Source organism: Streptopelia decaocto (assembly GCF_964273445.1).
Source record: "Streptopelia decaocto genome assembly, chromosome: 1".
Lineage (NCBI taxonomy): Eukaryota > Metazoa > Chordata > Aves > Columbiformes > Columbidae > Streptopelia > Streptopelia decaocto.
In genome coordinates this window covers 18,909,209-18,931,850 of record NC_138663.1, presented here as the reverse complement: position 1 = coordinate 18,931,850, position 22,642 = coordinate 18,909,209, and the positions used below count along the sequence as shown (strand labels likewise).

General features: G+C 36.1%; 1 protein-coding gene across 1 annotated transcript in view; it reads right to left on the bottom strand.

Annotated features, from left to right (window-relative positions):
• Positions 1 to 408: 408 nt before the first annotated feature.
• The window catches only part of TAFA5 (TAFA chemokine like family member 5), a gene marked incomplete at both ends in the record, with an annotated part of 408,803 nt that continues 386,569 nt past the window's right edge, over positions 409 to 22,642 (bottom strand). Inside the window, one exon of the mRNA XM_082061456.1 lies at positions 409 to 2,667. Coding sequence (XP_081917582.1) covers positions 2,659 to 2,667 — 9 coding nt within the window. The remainder of the gene's footprint in view (positions 2,668 to 22,642) is intronic.

The following is a 22,642-nucleotide window of genomic DNA, read 5'->3' as shown; positions in this document are numbered from 1 at the left end:
ATCTCTTGTCCTTGATATTTTTGTCCAGAGTAGACCTTAGAAAGGATGTACATGTACATTTTGTTGAGCATTTAAAGTACTCAGAAAACAAAAACATAAGCTTGCATATTCAGAACTGATTGGAAGGTATGATTTTAGATGTAAAGATTTCAGACGTCCATTAGTGGGATCTGGTTCCCAGAAAACACATGACCTTAATCTGATCTGTAACTGAGAATACCACAATGGAGGTACCCAAGACCTGAAAAGGGAAGAGTAAAACTGAAATTTCAAAACACAACCAGTGTCCTCAATTTCCCATTCCATCACTCAGTCTTCTTCTCTGTGCCCCCACCTTACTTATAATCTGGTGAAATTCCTTTGGTGATGTCATTCTCAGGGAACAAAAGTCTCACTTATAAAAGGATTTTCTTTATTTTTCATAATTTAGCTGAACCAACACAAAACTGAATACTGTAAAGCAACAAAAATTATGTAACATTTTTAATTGTTCTGTGTTTACTAAATAAGGCTACTATACTCCCTTTAAAATAAATTCAAACATAGTTGGTAGAGTGAGGGATCTGGCTCTTGAGGTCTACATGTACAGTAAATGTATTTAGCATAATTTATTGCATGACATTTTAAACCTGACATTGGTCATTTATAGTGCAGTCAGTACATAACACTTTTCAAGTGGCTGGGCTTTAATTGCTACTTTGACACTGGTCAAAATCCTAAGATTAAATAAGAATTTTGTATATATTTATTTTACTTGAAGACAAAATCATCTATAGCTTATGTTTCCTGCAACCTCTGCATTAAATAAGCCTCAGTATTAGAGCAGGCCTTAAAATAAAATTCTTTAATCAACTTTTCATTTTTGTACCTTTCATCTATGGTCACTTGAACAACTTCTATACATTTTTCTTTAGTAGAATAGAACTAGCATAACACTAAAAGTTAACTGGAGTATTAGGTAGTATACTTGAAACCATAATACATTTGCCAGGAAGAAATTAAGCTCCCTTGTTGATTGCATCATACCAACATGTACCAAAGTTAGATACTGAAAGGTACAGTAAAAGGGAAAAAGATTTTGTTTCTCTGTTTTATCATAATTTCCCCCTCATCTATGCTGTCTTTGCTAAATTTTCGCTAACCAATAATGCCAAAAAAGTGGGCTTTCTAACAATGAGGTAAAACACTGAAAATGGGTTTAAGGAACAGGCTTCAAACTGACCCTTACATAAAAGTAGGGGGAGAAAAAGAGTAGAGAGACAGAGAAAGAAAGAAAGAAAAACAAACCTTGCTATGAAGAGCAATGAGTAAAATATTTTACACTCTATTTTTATCAGTACATAAAGACAAAATTAAAAATAAAATAAAAATAAAAAATGCCTTCCAACAGTGCAATGATTGAATGCATTTATGTAATATAAACAACATTGTTCTTTGCTTTTTCTACACAGTCCTCTCTGGTCATGCTTTACATCCAGAATGTCCCAATGGAAGAAAGCAAACGACACCAGTCACTTCAGAGACAACTGAAGTAATAAAACACAACTTAACTCTGAACCACTTGTCATGACTGTCAGAGTTATCACGTTAATTGTTAAATAGGATTTTCTACAAATATACAACATATAAAAACTGTTAAATATATAACTTTAGGCTTTTCAAAATACATTTAATGATCTCTTTCAAACAAGTGTTACTTTTGTTTTCTCTTTAATTAGCTTTCTGGTGCTAAATGGTGTATCAGATGAGACATAGGCCACAGATGACCAAACATGCTCTTTGCAAATACTGTATTATCCAACTTTAACTATCAAAAATGGAACTGTAGAAGAGGCATGTTTAACTGGTTAAAACTGAAAATGATTTTAGTACGAGAAAGTCAATCTAAGTACAGAGGAATAAAGGTGCCGTGTAGACAGTTTGTGTTCTTTTTGTCCGAGTTTTTCAAACATAGGTTGTTTTCTCTCGGTGTTCCACTACGTTCTCTCAAACGTGGAATTACAAGAGCAGGTCTCTGAGTTAGTGTTTACTGCAGCTTTTCATAAAGACTTCTGCTGGAAAACAACATCTCAGCTCTGTGAAAGCTGAATCATGTCTTTGTAGAGACCTCCTACAACTTAATGACATAACTCTGTTAACAGTAAGATTTTGTCCACTTTAAAATAGATTTTGCTCTTTGGTCTATTGTATATACTGAAAGTATAAGAAAATAAAAGCAATTCAGACAGTTTAGGGTACAAGAAGAGTTTCTCTTTTGCACCTCAGTGTCCTCCCATAGGCAAAACAGTCTTCTCTAAGGCTGATTGGGATGATACTCTTCATTGTAGCAGACTCTTCGGATTAAAACATGTAGCTAACAGCAAGTCCAGCAGTGGTGTATAACGCAGATGAAACGTTAACCATGAACTTTTTTGTATTGCTAATGCCCAAGCATATCTTTTTCTATATTCCTTAGTCCAGTGATCCTTAGAATGGCAGAACAAACTTTAGCTCATGATGGGAGAGGAATTATGCTGTCATTCATGAGATACAGGGAAACAGACAGTTGAGCTGATGACATTTAACGGATGGTGATCCACAGCAGTGAAACTTGACTAAGTTAAGTAGCTCAGACAGAGCCTAAACCACTCCTTCGAGGATTCTGTGTTGCTGCATTTGTCAGGAGACCTGTAAATCAATAAGAACAAATGAGTCAGTGTTTTCATTTACAATCCTGGTTATCTTTGCTGTCCATTATTTTAAAATATGCTCTATGAAGATTTTTCAAGGAGACAGTTAATGAATCAGAAGATAGTTATTTTTCACAGGAAACATTTTCCTTGAGAAACAACAGATGAACAAACCTATATTTTTAGTCATTATAGAAAATTAACACTTTAATCATTATTTCTAACAAAGTCATGAGTATAAATTATAATTTACAATAACTTCAATGCCATCTACTTTCTACCAAGCTCCAGGTACATTCTTTTTTTGAAAAATAATATCACAGAATGTTCTATCACCTGCATTAAAGTTACATAGAACAATATCTAATACAGATAGTGATGAAGATGACTATTACTTTTTACATATAGAGTATGATGAAAAATGGACACGAAAGCCATGACCATTTGTTAAAAATGCAAGCATGTTTATAGTGGATGCTTTTCTGCCTTCAAGTTTCCAATGAGCACTGGAGTGTGTCTAATTTAATCAATACTGCCCTCTAGTGATGCTATTACAAGTGCAGAATAATGTAAATAATGTTTATTAATAGTGAATTTAATCAGAAAATCGTATTAGTTACACAGCAGAAAAAAAAAAAAAAAGAATAAAAGATGAAAGAATAAAAATGGGCAAAGGATAGCCTGATTCAGCTGTTTAAAAGAAAATGGAATGAAAGCAGTGGTTTGAAAGAGAAACAAAACCAAAGATCACACTACTAAAGAAAACAAGATTTCTGGAAGACAGCACAACACAAATGAGAAAATAATGACTGATTTTTACAACACGGAGCCAGCTAGTCATGCTCACCCAAAATATCAGTTTAGAAATGGTTTCAAAATTACACATGTACTGTACAAGACAAAATGTTTTGAGGTGTATTTAGCAAGTATGATTGTCACACAATGTCTTTTGAATGTTCAAACACTGTCTTCCACTTTGGCTTTGTTCTTTCTCCAAATAGTCCGAACTATTATTACTGATGAAAATATCACACATAATTCCAGAAAACACTGAACAGTGAATATGTAAGAGCAAAACCAATAAGAAAATCCAATTAGCTTGGTTCAAGGCGTGTATTAAATTTAGAATTTTTAATCTAACTCTCAGAGCAGTAAACAAAAGAAATACCTGTCTCCATATCAATTTAGTGACAGCTTAAAACATATGGATCTCTCTATATATGTATGTAGAAAGATAGATAGACAGACAGAAAGATGAATACTTTCCTTATAAGGCATAAAGTGTATGTCATAGATTTCTGCTTTTGTCCTCTCACCTTTTCCAGGAAAAAACACCCCAGAAATCTTGCAAACAGGCTTTCCTTTTCGGACTAGTGATCAGATCTCCAAACCACATGGCCTCAGACAGGCTGAAGGCAAAAAACCTCATTGATTATTGTGATATATTCCCCTCTTTTAAATATACATTCAGCAAGAGAAATTATTTTAAAGTTTTGCTTCTACTAATTGTTCTCTTTCCCCTTAATACTCTTTCTTGGGGCTTCTTCCCCTTAGAAAATAACACAACTTTTAAGGCAGTAATACTTTTTGGGTAGTAATACTTTTCAGGCAGTGAGACACAAAGCAAAAGATTTATTGTTTATTAGGTCTGAAAGTAAACTACCATTGTGTTAAGAATAAGGCTGACTTAGCTCCATCTTTCCTGAATTATGCTGAAATGGCCCAAAGATAAAAGCAATAGTGTAAACTGCTAATAGAATATGTGTTTGGTGTTTTCATAGTGTGCTTCTCCACCATATTGGTCCCAGGATAGAGGGAGAATTCGGGTACAAGCACATTCATTTGCAGATACCTGCTGCTTTGCCACTTTATGGATATAAAAACTTCCTTCCTGACTTGCTATCCCAGTCTCCACTTTGCACACCCCTGCTGCATGAATATGGTATCAGCACTTTAAAAGAAGGAGAGAAGAAGGGAGACGGTTATGCATTTTCAAAATGCTGAGGCAGGACAGAGAGCAGGCTTGAAATAAAGTTATGACAGGAACAGATTAGAGAAGAGGTGGTGAATTTACAGCTTTGGACAATGACAGCAAAAAAAATGAGGGGGGGGGGGGGAAGAATAGGTTAGCCAGGGAAGTTTAAACATCATTTATTAATGAAAGCATGAAAAAGAAGATAGGTAATAGGAACAACAGATAAAAAGGATAGAGGAGGATAGGAGAGAGTGTGGGGTTGGGACAAAAGGAAGAGGATGGACACCTACCCTCCCACCCCCTGGTTTTTCTTCTTTCATTCCTCATTACAGGTAAATTAACCACTCACAAGAAAAACAGACAGAACAACCAAGAGAAAATAGGGGTTCCCAAAATGACCATAAAAAGGACTCATTTACTATTTATACTAATAGTTCAAACCATAAAAAGTACCACATCCCTGGTAGGCAAGTTTGAAGGAAAATGATACTCTTGATGATTGTCTGGCAGCAATTTCTGGAATATTAATTAAGTCAGTAAATTGCAACGAAAACTGTAAATTCCATAACTACATACACAAAACTGCTTTAAAGCTTGGGTAGGTGTGTTGGTATTGTTTTGTTCCTTTTCTCCCTTCATTTCAGAAATTTGCAGCAGCATCAAATTAAAGACAGCCTGGGCATCAATCACATAGTACAAGATTTTCTTTTCTGTCCTTCTCTACACAGAATTCATCTCAGTTCTACGGACCATTGCACAAGTCTGTTTTTCACTGACTTCAATTAAATCAGAATTTCTATGCAGTGCTTCAGATAGCAGGTTCTGCTTCCTTCTGAAGGAACCAGATGTTCTGGCTGTAAGTCTGGAGAACTCTTGACCTTCTTCAACTTTGACATATTGAGCAGGCATCTAGTACCAGAGATTAAAATACATTATCTGACTGCTTACGTCATGGAAGACCAAGCTCCTGTGTGCTCCACAGAATTCTGCTCAGGAGGAAAAATCATTTTCCTGACTGCATTATAATAGATAAACCACAGCACAAGAAACAATACATTTCATATGACCATATATATCTTATAATAATTCTTGGATGGCTTGAGTATGTCCTGAGAATATTTGGCTTATGAGAGCAATTATAACAGAGTCCACTTAATTTGTCTTACTCTGAAGGGAATAGAATTAGGGATGATCTATCTCCAACTGTGCCCTAATGGTACATAAAATAAAAGGATCCATTGTTTCATTCCTATGGTCAAAGACAAAGAACATATCTGAGTAACCTTGAGAAGATGGGAATATGTGGTGCTTTGCAGACTTACATAAGCTTCCCATCAAAGGAAACCCACTCAAAAACCTCTGTTTGTCTTTCAGTGTAGTATCTAGGATCGACTTTAGCGACAAAATCTTTGAGTGTCTCATCACAAACCAGAAAACTGAGCCAGGCTTACTGGTAAATATTTTCAGTCAGGACTGAGTTTCAAGCATGTCTGGCCTGACCTTTTGTTTTAAATGGAATCCACATAAATACCAACAATTCAGTGTCAAGCCTGGTAAAGCTTCAGCAGTTTCAGCTGGTTTCCACTCCGTATTTTTAGAATAAAAATGAAACTCAGAGTGAATTAAACTCGTTATTTTTGCTACAGTAGCCAAGTGCTTTTACATGACTGACTATTGAAGTTATACAGCTACTCTGTGATGACAGTTCTGAACTGTCAATCATGTTTCCAGCACCAATTTCTGGATGCCTAAAAAGTAACTAGTCATATTAAAGAGGTTTCAGTGTTGCCCAACAGCTGAACTACTTGTCTAAACTAGGTATTTTACACTTTCAACTATAGCCTTAAAAATGCCTCTCTGAGTCCTAGGGTTCTGTATAGCACCCATCAGTGTAAATGGCTTTTGGTTTGGGTCTTCGTTTTTATTTCTTGTACTATTATACGAAAAGCAATCAAACAAACAAACAAACCAACCCCACAACATTTTGCACAAAGTTAATTCACAGAGATAGATGTAGGTTGGGCTAGTCTCTGTCTCACAAATCTACTCATAATGGAAACAGTCCCAAACCTTTTACCAACTGACTGCAAGTCAGAGAAACAGCATGTCTTTCCCCTCTGCTTCTGCAGCTGTCTGTTCTAGGTCCCTGAATAACTAAGCATGTATAATGCAGAAAGAAAGATATAAAAGCATTAAAATGCCCAAGGAAAACCTTACACTGCCTTGCAAGATACCTCATGCTTTATGGGAATAAAAATGTAGATTTCTGGTGATGATCCAAGCAGTATTAATGACCTGTTGCATTTATGAGAACTCCCACAGTACCTCCTGAAAATGTATTCTGTTTTTGTCCCTTCCTCTTCCTTTCTCCATACTGTTCATATGTGCAAATTGAACTGTTTAGTTTTCAGAAAAAGACAAGTTAATCTAACTTTAAAGTGCCTGTGGCTATTAGGAATAAGACAAACATGGAAGCTACTATACTTATTAGTGCTGCATTCCATCTCACTGAGCTAGCCATGGGAAGGATATCTTCAGAGATCAAACTGTAAACCTGCAAAACTAGGAATAATAAGATTGGTCAAAACTAGAGTCTGTGCTTATGGGTGAATGTTTATTGAAAGTAGCCTAGTGTATTCAGTAGTGCATACGCAGCTATGCCTTCCTGTGCTACACTCCAATGAAGTAGCATTCCTGAGTTACAGACCACAGAATCCAAACATTAGCCACTTAGAAGAACATGCCTCTTCTTTAATACCCACCAGTTGTTTTTTTCACTTCTATTATTAAGTCAGACACAAAAAGAAGTATTTATTCCAACCCTGAGACTCCTTGCAAAGGAGATTTTTTTTCCCCAATAACAATTATTTTAATATCAATAGTCTGCCCAGAACTAAAATCAAAAATTGCCGTTTCTCCTTATATAACACTCCTAGTCCTGTTTTCGCAGCTTCCCCTACGCATCTGCCAGGACTATCAGCTTGATTATTAAGTTCCTTTTCTGTTAAAACCCTGTTCATCTCCCATTATCTTTTTTTAATTTGTAAGATCTTAGAAGGTGCTGGTCTGATCATACACTCCTTCCTTCTACTGAATTGCCCATTACTTCACAAGCAATACTAGTGAAGGCACTGGCACAGTTCTTATACTTAGATAATCCTTAAAATGCATTAAATTGTATAACCAAGTGTTGTAGCCCAGCTGAAATACATTTGACACAGGGTCATGCAGGTGACTTGTGTTTAAGAGCTCAGGCTTAGGCCTATATAATAATGTAAGCTTGCTTTATAGCATCTGAGTATATGCAAAGAAAAAACAATGGTGGTGGCAGAAGAGCAAGCAACAAGAGTATCTCTGCTCAGAGCATTCAAAGCCCTTGAGCACCAATGTGAGCATGAGGGATATTTGGCTGGAGTAGCATTTGGAGCTATTGTGGATAACAAAAGAGCCAGGCAGGTCTCACTCTGCCCCCTCCATGAAAGTCTAGTCAGCTCCATGAAGCAAGGTGGATAGAAACAGAGAATGACAAAGAAGATCACACATCTTGTAAGGTGTAACAAAGCAAAGCAGTGTGTTTTTCATCTCTTGTGTGCTGGGTAATACAGAAACAACACACTTAAAATAACTAGCTAACGGCCTTGAGTAAGTAACCCGATCATATCTGATTTCTTTTTGCCTTTTTAACATGTTTAGAGGCACGCACCTACATGAAGTTTTGAGGCAGGTAAAACTAAGATTTGTAACTGGCATGGAACTGTAAACTTGAGAAATTACTACTTCTCTGCCTCCTTTTTGCTCTTCAAATAAAAGCAACTGCAATATTAGCACAATTGAAACAGTGTAAGAATAGCCAGGGGCTTTCCCCAGGGTACCGAAGAAATAACCTGGATTTACTGCTCCTGAGGCTTTTCTCTAAGGTAGGAGACAGGTTGAGATTAAATCACCAACACATCTAAGAATCTATTTTTATTTAAATGCAGTAACTTGATGTATGAATTATGACTATTCATACCTTTATTGAAAGCATACTATATATAGATGAACAAATCTTAACAAAGACATAACCTTAATTAGATTAAAACTTTTTGTGAAATAAATGCCTTTAATATTTCTATGTACTAATAAAAATCTGTTAAATATTGTGACTCTCCATACAATAATGCTTGTATTGCCACAAGAGAAGAATATCTCATGAAGAAGGTGATGAGAGTTTTAACTACAAAGTTGGAAAAACAGACTTGCCTATAGTTAAAGCTTACTAGTCTACCTGATGGAGAAAAAAACAACCAAACCAACCCAACAATAACCCACATCACCCAGAATTGAAATGTGCAAAGAAATCTGAACTGTTACTTCTTCTCTAATTAGAGAAGATTATTTGAGGCATCTGTGAGTGAGATCTGATTGACAGGCAGCTGGTCTGAAGCAAAGTTAGTCTCACACTCCCAATAAAAATTGGAGCAGTGATCTCCTAAGACTGATCATGAAAATAGTTTTAGATGGAATATTTAGGATATTTCATCCATTAAAAGAAATAATTCTGACTTACAAAGCATGAGCTTTATACAAGAAGTTCAACTGTTAGTGATGGAACTGAAGAGTCAGTGTTCGCCAGCGAGATACCATGCCTGCTTTCTGTATTTCATCTGAAAATGTACTGCTTAAGAAAGCAGTCATGTTTTGCATAATTCGAGAAAGCACTGTAGCACAGGAGATTACTTTTTACATGGGATTTTTATAAATAAGTTGCGTATGGGAAATAAATCTCAGTCTTAAAAATTACTCTGCTTAGCCTTTGCCTGTGACTTGAGGAGAAAGAAGTGGACAACTGTGAGGAGTGGGAGTGGAAGAGAAAAGATGTATGTAGGTCAGGTAAGAAGAATGCATGAGAGTTTTTGTTCTATAATAGCCTGGTTTAAAACAAAAGCAAGAACACACATAGGATTCTCTGTAGAAATAACATACAGGCATCCACTGCAAATGCAGAAAAGCAAGTGTGTTCTTCAACAAAGTTCAAATATATGTGGACACATATGTAGAAGAAAGCTCACCACTGTTCTCAGTTTTTATGCCTACTGCAAAGAAAGACATATTTTCTAATAGTAAATTTTACTAAAACACAACTGTTCTTAGACAGTCCTCTCATATGCATATGGAAAACAATACAAGCATATATTAGCACAAATTAATTCAGCTTTTTAAACCTTGATTCTACTCATTTTGAGTACAAACCCTAAAATTCCCAGCCTAACAGACCTTGTTAACAGGTTTATGAGATTTAGTTTTGGGCCTCAAAGATACATTACAAAATGTAAAAAAATCTCTCCCCGAAACACCTCACCACAGAAACAGTAAGGTTGTTCAGGAAACTGAGATGTATATTCCTTAAAAAGTCAACTTTCCTGTCTTGTATCAGATGAAAACCAAGGATTTTTAGAGATCCTTCAATCCTTCATTCAACCATGAACATTCTGAAATGACAGTGGAAAATGTAGTGACTGGACAAAGTATTTTCTTCAAGATTTGGGGAGGATATTTCTCAACAAGGTAAGGGGAAAACTGACAGGAGTAGATAATTTGCATACATATGTTGATCTTCTGTTTAGTGACAACATATTCATCAAACTTAAAGACTTCCAAGTCCTCTTGTACTTCCTTTCAGGAAATACTTGATATTTGTTTCATGATATTTTCTTATTACCCTGACTAAAATATCCTTTTGTAGACCCATGCTCATCCTCCAGTTTTAAGTTTTGCATGACTATGGAAAAACTGGGAAGAAGGATGAGACAGGGAATTTAAGGATCATTATCCCAAAATAGCCAATTAAAACATTTTTAATCCCTAGTAACAAAGCAGACACCTAAATGCATTATACTGTGTAGCATTCTGATTAACAGTGCAAATATATTTAAACCTAACACAAACTAGAGATGCATAAAATGTAGTAGTTCAAAAATGAACCAGTGTGTCACTGTCTACTGGAGGCACAGCACCCTGTACACTGTGCAGCATGTTGGATCTAAATTCTTTGGCAAGATCACCATAGCTCTCCCTACCCTGTTTCTGTGGTATTTTGGCAAGCAGTGCTGTGGTGATCAGATTTCTGCAGAAGACTGAAAACAAACAACAAAAGAGGAAAAATAAACTGTGGCAAATGTCAAGGAATTTTCTACAATTTACCATAAATTTTACCAACACAAATGACAGAACTATATAAAAGCAGCTGCAATACAACTTTTGCAGAGCAGGAGAAGTGAATTTGGTCATCTCTCCACACACAAACACATCAGTCTCAGAGAATCTTACCACCTTTTTTAGTTTCATGTGTCTCTTATTGAAGTGGGGTGAGTCCCCTACCTTGTAGTAAAACCTTTCTCAATCAGATTTTAGGGATTCCCAGCCCAGTGTCTCTTCCATGACAGCCCTTCAACTCCCTGTTATTACAATCTCCTTGGTTCAGATTCAGACATTATGAAACCTTAATGTAGGTATCTATATGTGATGATTAAGTGCTATTTCAGTGAGGGTCAACAAAACTTAGGGTTCAATTCTACCTAAGCATAGATGCTTAGCAGCTGTGGGACATCTTTGGGCACCTCCTCTTATCTGCAGATGCACTTCAAAATGCCTTCTGTCATACATTTGTGCTCCTGAACACGTCTTAGATGCTCGGAGCATTCAGCCTGCCCTGGACACATGCGTTGAGAGAACTGAAGTCTGTCCTTATTCTCTTTTCTCAAGCTGAAGAGTCCCAAGCTGCTCCTGCTTGTGACTCAGTGGGCCCCACTTGGTCATGAGCAACCCACTAGACCCTAGTGCAGCTCCACATGCATCACTTGCCCAAATCACATTCTTGTGACTGAGCATTTCCTCTGGGTTGAGTCACACAGATGACAGGGAACAGAAATAACATGCCAATCTTGTGATGAGTCCCTGGCCTAAGAAACCAGCAATCACAGTTCAGTTAGCTAAAGCTATGAGACAGACCATGAAACATTTGTGTGGGTCTGTCCTTAACAGAAAAATGTCATTACAGTTATCACACAATCTTAGAAGTTCAGGAGGATGCAAGTGTCTTATTAGACTAAGCACATGTCATTACAAGTGTTATGAGAGCTGTCGGTTTGTTTCTTAGAAACATTTATCTGACCTTTGTTATCTTTCAAGCTTGTTTTCACATAAGAATGACAAATAGTAACATCAGACCCTGAGAATACTTCAGAAATTACTGAGATATTTAAGAGGTGCTTCTGGGTTAAATCAGACTAAAATGCATTTTTCCATTTCTCACTTGTTCCAGTTGCAGGTGTAGAAGGGATGTTCCTGGTTCATTAAACAGTTACTCAGACAAAATTCAATGAACTTGAGAAGGAAACAAGCTTCAGGTGAAGACAGTGGATCACACATACCTGTGCTGTTCATCACAGTAACATTTCCAAGTTAATAATCTAATGCAACAAACCAACTCCAGGAACCACTAACATGAAACTTGTTTTTAATATTAGATATTATAAATTTAGGATTTTAATGTTTTCATTATGGTAGGATTTTTGCTGCTGAGAGCTCACAGATTTCTTTTACTCCTCATGGATTTTCTCAGATTTGAAAAAAAAAACATACAAGAGATTGGAAAAAATTCAGCTGCTGGCAGTATCAAGCCCTTGGTTCCTCTGATATGTCTGGTTTTGTGAGGGGGAGGTTCTCTAGACAGAAGGAAGAGATATCACCATGTTTTAGCAGTTACAAGAAAGTACATCAAAGTTAAAGGGATAGGTCCTAAAATATTAACTATAGTCCAGATGGCTTGCGTGGGTGAAACTTGAGAATGTTTTATGAGAAATCACACGAAACTCAGATGCTATAGAAACAAGAGACAAAACAGAAAAAGAGGAAAATGTATTACTGACTCTGCCAGACATGCTAGGCAACATTTCATAAATATCAGACGGAAGAAGTCATGATCAACCTTTCCTTTGAGGTCAGGAATTACAAGGCATATAGAACAGGACTAATGCACAAATGACATCATATGGTTTGAGTTTCTGCTGTCAGAAGGAGACCTGTGCAGCATTCTCAGAATGGGTCTTGGCTTAGACTGTGAGTTTCTTGGAGATGTCACTGTATCAGGATTAATTAACAAGAAATAGTTTGCATTTCTCTGACATTGGCCGTTTTCTGCTAATTAAACAGAAATGAAAAAAAGAAACTTTTTTTTTTTTCTAAGTAGAAAAGGAAAACTGATCTGTATAGGAGATAATGTGGGTGTGTTCCACAGATTCTGTGAGATTCACAGGAACCACCGTGGGAATGACAACACAGACAGGCAAGTGCTATTGAAAGCCTTGCAAGGTACAAGCATATTTGCCCAGCAGTTACATCTGTTTGTAAAGCTTAGCTGCAGCTCTCCTCTACATACAATGATTAACTCTGTTCATAAACTGTTTTATCACTGCCAGACTCAATAGGTGTAAGAACATGTAAAACTATTTTGAATAATTTTGCTCAATAAATGAAAGGTATTTCAAAAAGTTAAACTTTTGTTTTAAAGTGAATCAATTACTTTTTCATTTTGCATCCCAGGAGTAGTACTGTATAATAAGATTCACTGAGTATATACCATTAATTCTGACATTTATTACTTAAGTAATTAGCATACCTTGTTAGTAAGAACTGACTGAAATGTCTTATTTTCAGTGTCACAGTGTCATTTGTGCTGTGGTGAAATGATATTATACTTCTATCTGAAAAATGGAAACCTGGGCTCTAATAATTATCTCATTGACCTTCGGGCTTCTAAAAGCCTAACTTAGAATTTTGTTTGCCAAGGACACTTTAATGGACAACCAGATATTTTTGAGTTGGCAATCCAGTTTTTTCAGTGCATACTGTGACTACGCACACATACCTTGGTTAATTTATTTAGGTGTCTTCAGTTAGAATGCAAAAATCATCTTGAATGCTCTAAAAATGTATAATGTAAATGAGACGAAATCTTACCTTTTGGAATGACCTATGTCTCTCCAGTGATGATGGGGAAGGCAAACACCAATGAGTTTCTAAAGTCTCTATTTTTTTAATATATTCTAAAAAATATGTTCTTTATTGTGTTGTGGGTTTTTTTATTTTATTTTAATAAACAATTGTATGCTGTACAACTTCAAAAGATAAGATGCTGTTTTCATCTTCCTAGAAAAAAAATATTTCAGGCTAAGATATTAACAGCAAAATAGCTGCTTTTCTAATTAGTACATTTGATGCTTAGCTTCTTTTCATTACAGCATGGACAGAGGACACTTTGATCTACATGTTCTAATCAGTGTTAAGCAGCATTGGGCCCTAATAATTTAAAACTGAGATAATCACAAAATGAATCTTATACCTAAAAATTGATTTGATCAATACATCCTATTATAATATGTCAGTATGAAATGTTATAATTGCTACTGATATGTCATAAAACAATGTCATAAGAGTAATGAACATGTGAAATAATGTGAGTCAATTAAAAAGTTTATTTTGGATTCCAACATTAGAAGCATTGAAATACTTCAATGTCAAGAAGAAGTGAAAACAACAAGTTTTAACAAATGTGATTAGTTATTGCACTGATTGTTTTTTGATTTAACCTTTTGTTCAGGAGAGTTTGAAATTATTCCTGAACCTTCTCCCTTCCCTTTTAAAAACTGCACACTAGCACTCTATATGACTAAAAGTTTGGGTGAGGAAGGTTCACATTTTACAATATATGCACTGTCAAGTCTTTAAACTTACTCTGATAAAGTACAATTAGTTAACCTCTGGTACTTGTTCTTCATACAGACTTTCAAAATGCAGAACAGCTATATCAATGGGTAATGGGGGCCTTTTCACCATGATTTTCCATTTAAAGATGTACTTATGCTGATATTTGATTACACTAGTGTTCCTCTATAAATAGTAGAGTATCTGCATATTCCATTCCAGCTCTGTTCCTGGGAATTCTCATTTGAAATCTGGCAATGTGCTAAGTCAGAGCTCTGACATTTGGAATGCTCTGGGCTGACTCCAGATAGAAAACAAAACAAACAAACAACAAAAAAATCAATATTTACCAGAGGTCACCTTTCTCAAACATGGACCAGACACCCATGGCCAAGCACATATAAACTGCAATTTAGCACTTTGCCATCAAAATGAACAAACAGTGTGACTTGAACATGATCCTGTCATTCCTAGCAATGACACTGCCCTGCTCACTATGAGTTAGTCAATTGTGCGATAGGCCAAAAACACACAAACAGTATTAACATTTGGAAAAAAGGATAAGTATCGTAAGTAGACATTATTCAGAAGCTACAGATTCAGATCTGTATTAATGTAAACAAAGAGATATATACATTTTGATTTAAAGCCTTGTACACAGTTTGATCTGAAATTAGTGCTAAGATTCATCAAAAGCTGTCAATTCCCATTTGCTCTGCTAATTTGAGACATTCATGTACATGAATATAAGTATACTTTTTGTTTTTCTGCAGACCTGCAGATTCTCCTGAGACCATTATAACTGGCTTATTTCCCAGTCATCTCTGTAAAGGATATTTTGCTCATAGAAACTGTAACATAGTGTCCAAAAGTGAAAAATGTGGCAGAACACTTCTGTCTGGCAAGTTTGTGAGTTAGGGGAAGGAAGTGTTTTAATCTCAAGATATGAAAGATAGGCTGAACTCCTTAAGGCTCACAAAATGACAAATAATTAAAAAAAAATGTTCCTCGATCCTTTTGCCAAATAAATGTAATTATTTACTTGTTGATTACATTTCTGCTGTTTAATATCTATAATAAAAAGCTTTTTATTTATTACTGATCAACTGTGTGAACAAAGACTGTAGAACTCACAATTCAATTCTTATCGCAAATAAGGCACATAGTCTAACAGCCATACTTTACCTTAAACATAGTTCACAGCTGTCACCTACAAACTGAAAATAATGTTATTCACTGAGATTTTGAAGACAGAATAAGGCATACACTTTGTAACATTTCAATTATAGAAAGAGATAAGGGGTCTAAGGAGAAATTTAGGTGCAGTATCTGGAAGTAGTATGGCTGTTAGCATAGTAGAATTATTAAATTTTATTATGTCAGAGAAGCCCTTAGCTAAATTGTGTGAGTCTGCAGGTTCTGGTTAGTACTTGCTTGGCGGATGTCTCACAGTGCAATGTCAACCTGTTCACAGATTCGGGTCTATTTTTAATCAAGTGAAGTGTAAGAAGTATTCAAGTAGTTCCTTCCTTTCTTTCTTTCTTTTTTTTTTTTTTTTTTTTTTTTTCTCAAAAGAACATCATCTGTGCTAGTTTGCAGTATCACATTCTCTCTGCTCCTCGCAATGCTCCTGGCTGCACAGTGGTACACATAAAACAAGAAAGGTTTAGTGTTTGTTTTCCCTTACCTTAACTCTAGAATAGAGACAAAGTAGATTTTGAAATCTACTACAATGAAAAGAGAATAGAACACGAGTTTCTTGGCTCATTGGTAACTATTTTTAATTAGATCTAATCACTGAGTGTAAGGGTTCTGTTCATTAACCCCAGCATGCCATGTGCAGATGTGTCCTTGTACTGCACGGTGATGGACCGGAAGAGGCTCCAGTGATAATGGATGCCTGCCTGCTCTTCTTCATCAGGGCGAAGCAGCGTGGCAGCTGTGGGAACTACCTCACAGAGGAATAAATTGCAGCAGACCAGCCACTTCCTTAAAGGGAAACAATCTTCTGCCTTCTGTGTACCTTGTGACAGAAGTCTGCACAGGGAGAGGTAGAGCAGAATATCTGACTTCTGATAAATTGATTCAGTAGAAGTCTGGACAGCCCCAAACCTCAGAGATTCTCAGATCTATTAGTCTCCAGGTAGTTAACCTGCAAAATGACATCCAGGTTCCATGAAACTTCCTGAGGGACTGGATTCTGTCTCTGCCTTTGAGTCCTCTGTGGTATTGTTACAAAAAGGTGGCTGGTGTATTCTTCTGCAGCTCTGATTTTCAGGAAATTAGGTTTGGATTCAGTGCTTTATGCAGAAGCCCAGAGTACCAATATGCACTGGATCAGCCTCAGTTCAGACTTAAATGATGGAATACACATTTACTGGATAGCAAACACACTTAGTTACAAGACAGGCACTAAATTGCTCAGTTTTGCCCAGTAGCCACACCCCTAGTTGTATGCAAAAGTAAAATGATATGCCTGTAAGCAACTTTACTGGGAAAAAAAAGGTTGTTTATGAAATGATAATGACCAAAGATACTAGGCAGGGTATTTATTGAACTCAGTCTTGGATTTAAGCCTCATCAATAAAACAGCAACAGCATATGCCCAAGTCTGTTGCAGTCTAGTCCATTTAAGAACATCTGTTTCCCTGTGCGCTCCCTCTGATAATCTGCTTCTATTAACACTTGTGCCCTAATCACAACACCAAATCTGTTGAAAACCAGTATAAATACACATTCTTGACCTGTTAGAGAACACTCGCATCTGTATTGACCATGGGCTATATTCCTCAGGAATTATGAAAAGGAAGTCAGAGTGAATAAAGCTGAACAGGGTCTAGCCCCGTGGGCCCAAATTGCTTTTGAAAATGATCCTGAACATTTTGAAGGCTGTAGCATAATAGAATATTTACACAGTAAATATCTCTCAGGTGCCTTCCAGTGTAAATATGATAAATACAGCATTACAAGATTCAAGAGGAATGCCTACCCTAGGAGCAAAAAATTCTGATGGGTTTTGCACATGAGGAGGGAGCAGACATCCTACTGCACATCTCTTCATCCTCACCATTCACCAGTCCCACCTTCCACACTATCTTTGAAGAATGTCTCCACAAAATATGTTCCTCACTGAGAATGAATGCAGAAGGAGACCTACTTTTCTTTTCTTAATGAAGTTAACTTAATATGGAATTGCTGAAGCACACAGAGAGTGGAAATTGGCAAAGTCATTTTGCAGATGTTTTTCATAGCAAAGCTACCCTATAGTCATGCAGGACTGACTGGAATGCCTGAAGCCAGACCTGCCCTCAAAGAGCTCAACTAGATGCTCTTGACAGGCTCTACAAGATTTTCTGGAAACACTAAGATGGGACAAAAAATGACAGAAAGTTCAATGAATGTATCATACCCTCTGAGAAATGCATTTGTGACCCACTAATGCATACTCTGCCTTACTGCTAATACGATCCTGAAGTTTTTTAAATCTAAGAATAAAATATTTTTGTAGCATTTGTTCTGTTTTACCTGTAGTAATGAAAAATAAGTAATTAAGAATTTAATGGAAGCAGATTGTAAAAAGAGGTGCTGGTAACTTCTTATGGCAGTCTTGTTCTGTCTTTTAAAACCATCACATTTTAAAATACCCCCAACATTTACTTCTTTCCCTTGTACTGGGTGTAGCATCTAAAACACTTCTTTTGCAATACAATTTTTAAACTGCTCAAGATAACACAGGATATGTGCTACTCCTGTATGACACCCACAGACTGTCTCATGTCTCAGCTCCAAACACAAGGAGACATAAATGGATGATTTTTATCACATTTTAGCTCTAACAAACACACAAAAATGGGTGGGAAGAGTGGAGTCTCAGCTCCATCACCTTTGCCATCAATCAACAATGACCTATACTGCACAAAAGGAAGCAAGTATTGTTCTGTCCCATACAGCAGCCTGAAGTGAAGTAGTGCCTATCTGCAGTGCATCCCAGGGACAGGAGAGGGAGCTCGTTTTTGTCGCAGCACCTCTTACAGCACCTTCCAGCCTCACATCGCCTTTCCTGTCACCCGGGCCCATCTCACATTATGACACCGTCAACCCTCAGTTTATTTCTAAAGCTACTTTGAGGCTCAGTGCTGCCCACTAGTTTAATGCCCATGAAGGGAAAGAATCACTCTCGGCAGGACAGACAGGAGATGACTGAGAGACAACCTATGATCCTGAAGAGCACCCTCACTCCAGCCACTGCACCAGCACAGGGCATCTTCATAGCCTTGTCTTGGTCCCAGGGAAGTAAATGGAAATGATGTAACTCCTTATGAAAAATTAAGGGTATAAAAGTTGCATAACTGACTGACCACTACGAGAAGCTTAAAAAAATCTTTAAAAAAAGGAAAAAAGTCCAAACCTAAAATCTTTTCTCCTGCTTTCAGGCCCCTTTCTCATAATTTTGGAATCACATCCATCCATTTATTCTCCTCCTGGAAAGAAGGAAATTGAAATTTAAGGCATTTCTGCTGTGGGTAAGTAGCTATAAAGGGCAGCAGATGTACCAAAAATTTCTCTGTGGTTTTGAACAGCAATTCCTCCACGGTAAGACTATTTTTAACATTTGTGTTTTATAAAACAAAAAAAAACAAACCAAACAACCCCAACTGAGTCTAGTGAAATTTTATTTTGCTCACATATCTTATATAACAAAAAATGAAAGTAAAAACATTACATATGCACCTCTATGTTGCTAGTGGGAGCTGTGGTCATGCCAATACAAGAAGTAAAGGACAGTCCTATGAATTATGAGAGGTGTATTAAAAAAAAATCTGCCATACGGACCTAACTGCTTAATGATAAAGGTTGCATACTATTTTGCAGAAGATTGTTTATTTTATTTTCTATGACTTTCACTTGTAAGCAATACAGGTGTTTGATCAGATCTTCTGAGGGCAGTGAGGTACCCAGCAGAAACGAAATATCTCTAAGTACAGGTAGAATGCCTTTCAGGGGAATCCCTTTCCATCTTCCTTGAACCCACTTGTCAATGATTGCCACCTACTGACTGAAATTCAATGGAATAAAGGAGGGATAAAATGGGGTTTTGAATGGTAGTCTGTCCTGTGTTTCATAAAAGGTTTAAAAAACATCTTTTTTGGAGGTGAAATCATGCTATGCACCTCAAGTTAAAGCACCAGTCCCCTAGCATACAGGATCTTTAAATGCGTACTAAAACAAAACAAAACAAAACAAAACAAACAAAACAAAAAAAAAAAAACAAAAAAAAACCCACACAAAAAAACAACAACAAAAAAACACCTGCATGATTAGAATATGAGACTATTAGGAAGTTTCAACACTCAGGGAAAAAAAAAAAAACTATTGGGAGTAATATATCCAGGGAAAGAGCATGACTAAATCATTCCTAATGAAAGTATCACAAGGACATTGTTCATGTACTTTGGATAACACTTAGGAAGCTGATAGCATATTTCTATTGCACTGTGTACTCTTGACCTAAACGGAGAACTTCAGTTTCCATTCAAAAGGCAGAATGTTCAAATTTTATAGAATATTGGGATCACATATACATACATGACAGTCAAGTTTGAATACAAACCCAATTACTTTAATTGAGTCATTTATTTGGTGTGTCTGATATGTTAAGAAAGCATTAAAAATTATTAAAAAATGTAAAATAACTCACTTCACAAATCTAAACAACTTTAGCATGCAATCAGTTCTTTTCTGTACATCAGTTGATTTAATCTCTTTTCATCCTTTCTGTGTTATGCTTTGTCACGAGTGGAACAGTGCTATAAATCAAGCATTTATTTGCTTTATTGCATAAATCTCACAGCAATAAAATGGAATTGATCACATAAAGAAGTTTAAGATGGGTTTCAGTGAATTCTTGAAATGCTGTAAATTAATCATACAAGCTGATATTGTATTTCCTCAAAGGAAATATATTTAATAGATCCTTTTTGAACATTTTATCTGTTTATATGTTTATAAATATTGCTGCTACTCTTATTTTTTTCCAAGATGATTAAACCACTATGTTTCCCTGGTGTCATATGGTGCAAAACAAATCAAGAAAAGTTCTTTATTACTTAGAAAAATAGATACAACAAAATCACTGGGAAATTAAAAATAAAGTTACGAATATATCTTCAGCAACAATTAATGCATTCCTAACCTTTAAATGAAAATAGATGACACTGCAAAAGGATCCACAAAAATGGAAAGTCATACTATATGGAGTATGCAATGCTAACCTGAGATAAGATTAATGATATTATATGCACAGATGTAATTTAAACCAGGATTGCTACTAATTCATGAGTAGCTACTGTATGAACATTGTTACCACAAGTTCTTATTCACTGTCTCGCCTCTCTTTTGCAGAGACCTGAACTGGAAAAGTGCAGTCTCCGCTTGCTCCTGAGCTCCTCTGCTAAATCTGTCCAGAATCTACTGACTTGTGCAAATTCTGTCCTAAGATAGTTATCACTCTCTGAGAAATTGGAAGCAAAGCATGAACATCGTTCTACTGGTCTCCACAGTGCAAATGAACATTAACAAAAATACAGATCTAGGTTAAATTATGACCATGAAGATGTAAGAACCTCCCCTATTTCCAGTCTTAAACAACCTATCAAACCTGACTTGTATTAGTATAGAAATATAGTATTAAAATATCCAAAACCAGTGACAGACAAGGTAATATCCATTCCTTTAATAATCTAACAATATGTGATGATTTTACTTTGCTTTAGGACTATTACTTCTAGAGTGACAACTGTCAGCACGGTGGGGTGTCTAACCATAAACCCTTGGGAAAAAAAAAAAAAGGTGTAATTTTATATTATTATTATTATTATTATTATTACTACTACTTTCTTTTCTGGTGAAGAGCTGGCTGGTAAATCCAGGTTGAAACACTCCACTGTCAGATAATCAAAGTCATAATGAGGCTGCTCTACCATACCATAAGGTGGTTTATGTGAATGGAAAGTAAGCATTTTTTGGCATGGAACAAGGCCAGAAAACTTTGTATCTGATTTAGAGTACAAACTGAGGGTTACTTGTATGCAGTGATATGGATAGGGTAAAACCTAAAACATTTTTAGGAGGCAAACTAGTCACAACCTAGAAAATAACATTAAACTTTGCTACACAGGGTAAACATTGGCAGTAGTACATAAATAGTAGGATTTTTATGGGATCCTGTAACAAAACCATTTTCTTTATGTTTCCATAATATAACTTGGTTCACTGTTGAAAGAAAATCCAATCAGATTAAGGGCATGGTAAATGGTTTTGGCAGTATTTTGCCTTGTTACCATAATTTGAAGGGACTGACACTTCACCATGTTTAAACAAAAGAAGGTACATGTAATATAAAACAAAGGGATGTAACAGGATAACTGCTTTCAACAGTAAAGCCACTGCTAATCTGCTAGCTCTTTTATTTTGATTACTAGACTTTCCAGATACAGAAATAAACGTATGGTTTCATTATACACTACTCTAGCACAGCTATATAGTTCACTCTTTGTCTCCTTTGTTGCACCATACGCAGTCGCTTATTCCTTTGTTTCAAATCTAATTATGGTGCAATCAAAGAAGGATGTAGAACAGCTTGCTGATCTGATAGAAAATGAACTCATTTTAAAAAAGGAAAAAAAAGACTTTCTATCAGATCAGTGAGCTCAACTGATTCATGCACACAATTTCTAGTTGTTAGAGATGGACATGAATTTCCAGCCAGGCCCAAAAGAAACTCCTTTTCCGAGGAAATGTATTGATGTACTGAATTAGGTGCAATCTTAAGTGCATCCTGAGATAGATATAAGGGTAATGACTTTGAGATGTAATATGCTAAAAAACTTAGCGATCAAAAGCGGTTTACCTTGCAGCTTTTAGATAAGCAAAATAACTATTGCTTTCCACAGAGACTTTGTACATACAGGACTCAAAGTGGAACATTTCATCAGGTCTGTAAGCTGCCCATATTGGAATTGGCCTTTCTAAGAATCATAACCTTTGGCAGAAGGTTACTATATTTGAAACAATTATCACACAATTTCAAACAATGCCATTTTCATGAGGACTGGGTTTCCCATCTTCCCAGGAAACAGCCAGCTATTTGCAGACTACCATATATTTCACAATATAATAATTCATTAACTAAAATTAACTTAACTTTAGAAATGCTACCTAACAGATGTTAAGTGGTTTTCTTAACTTTTACTTA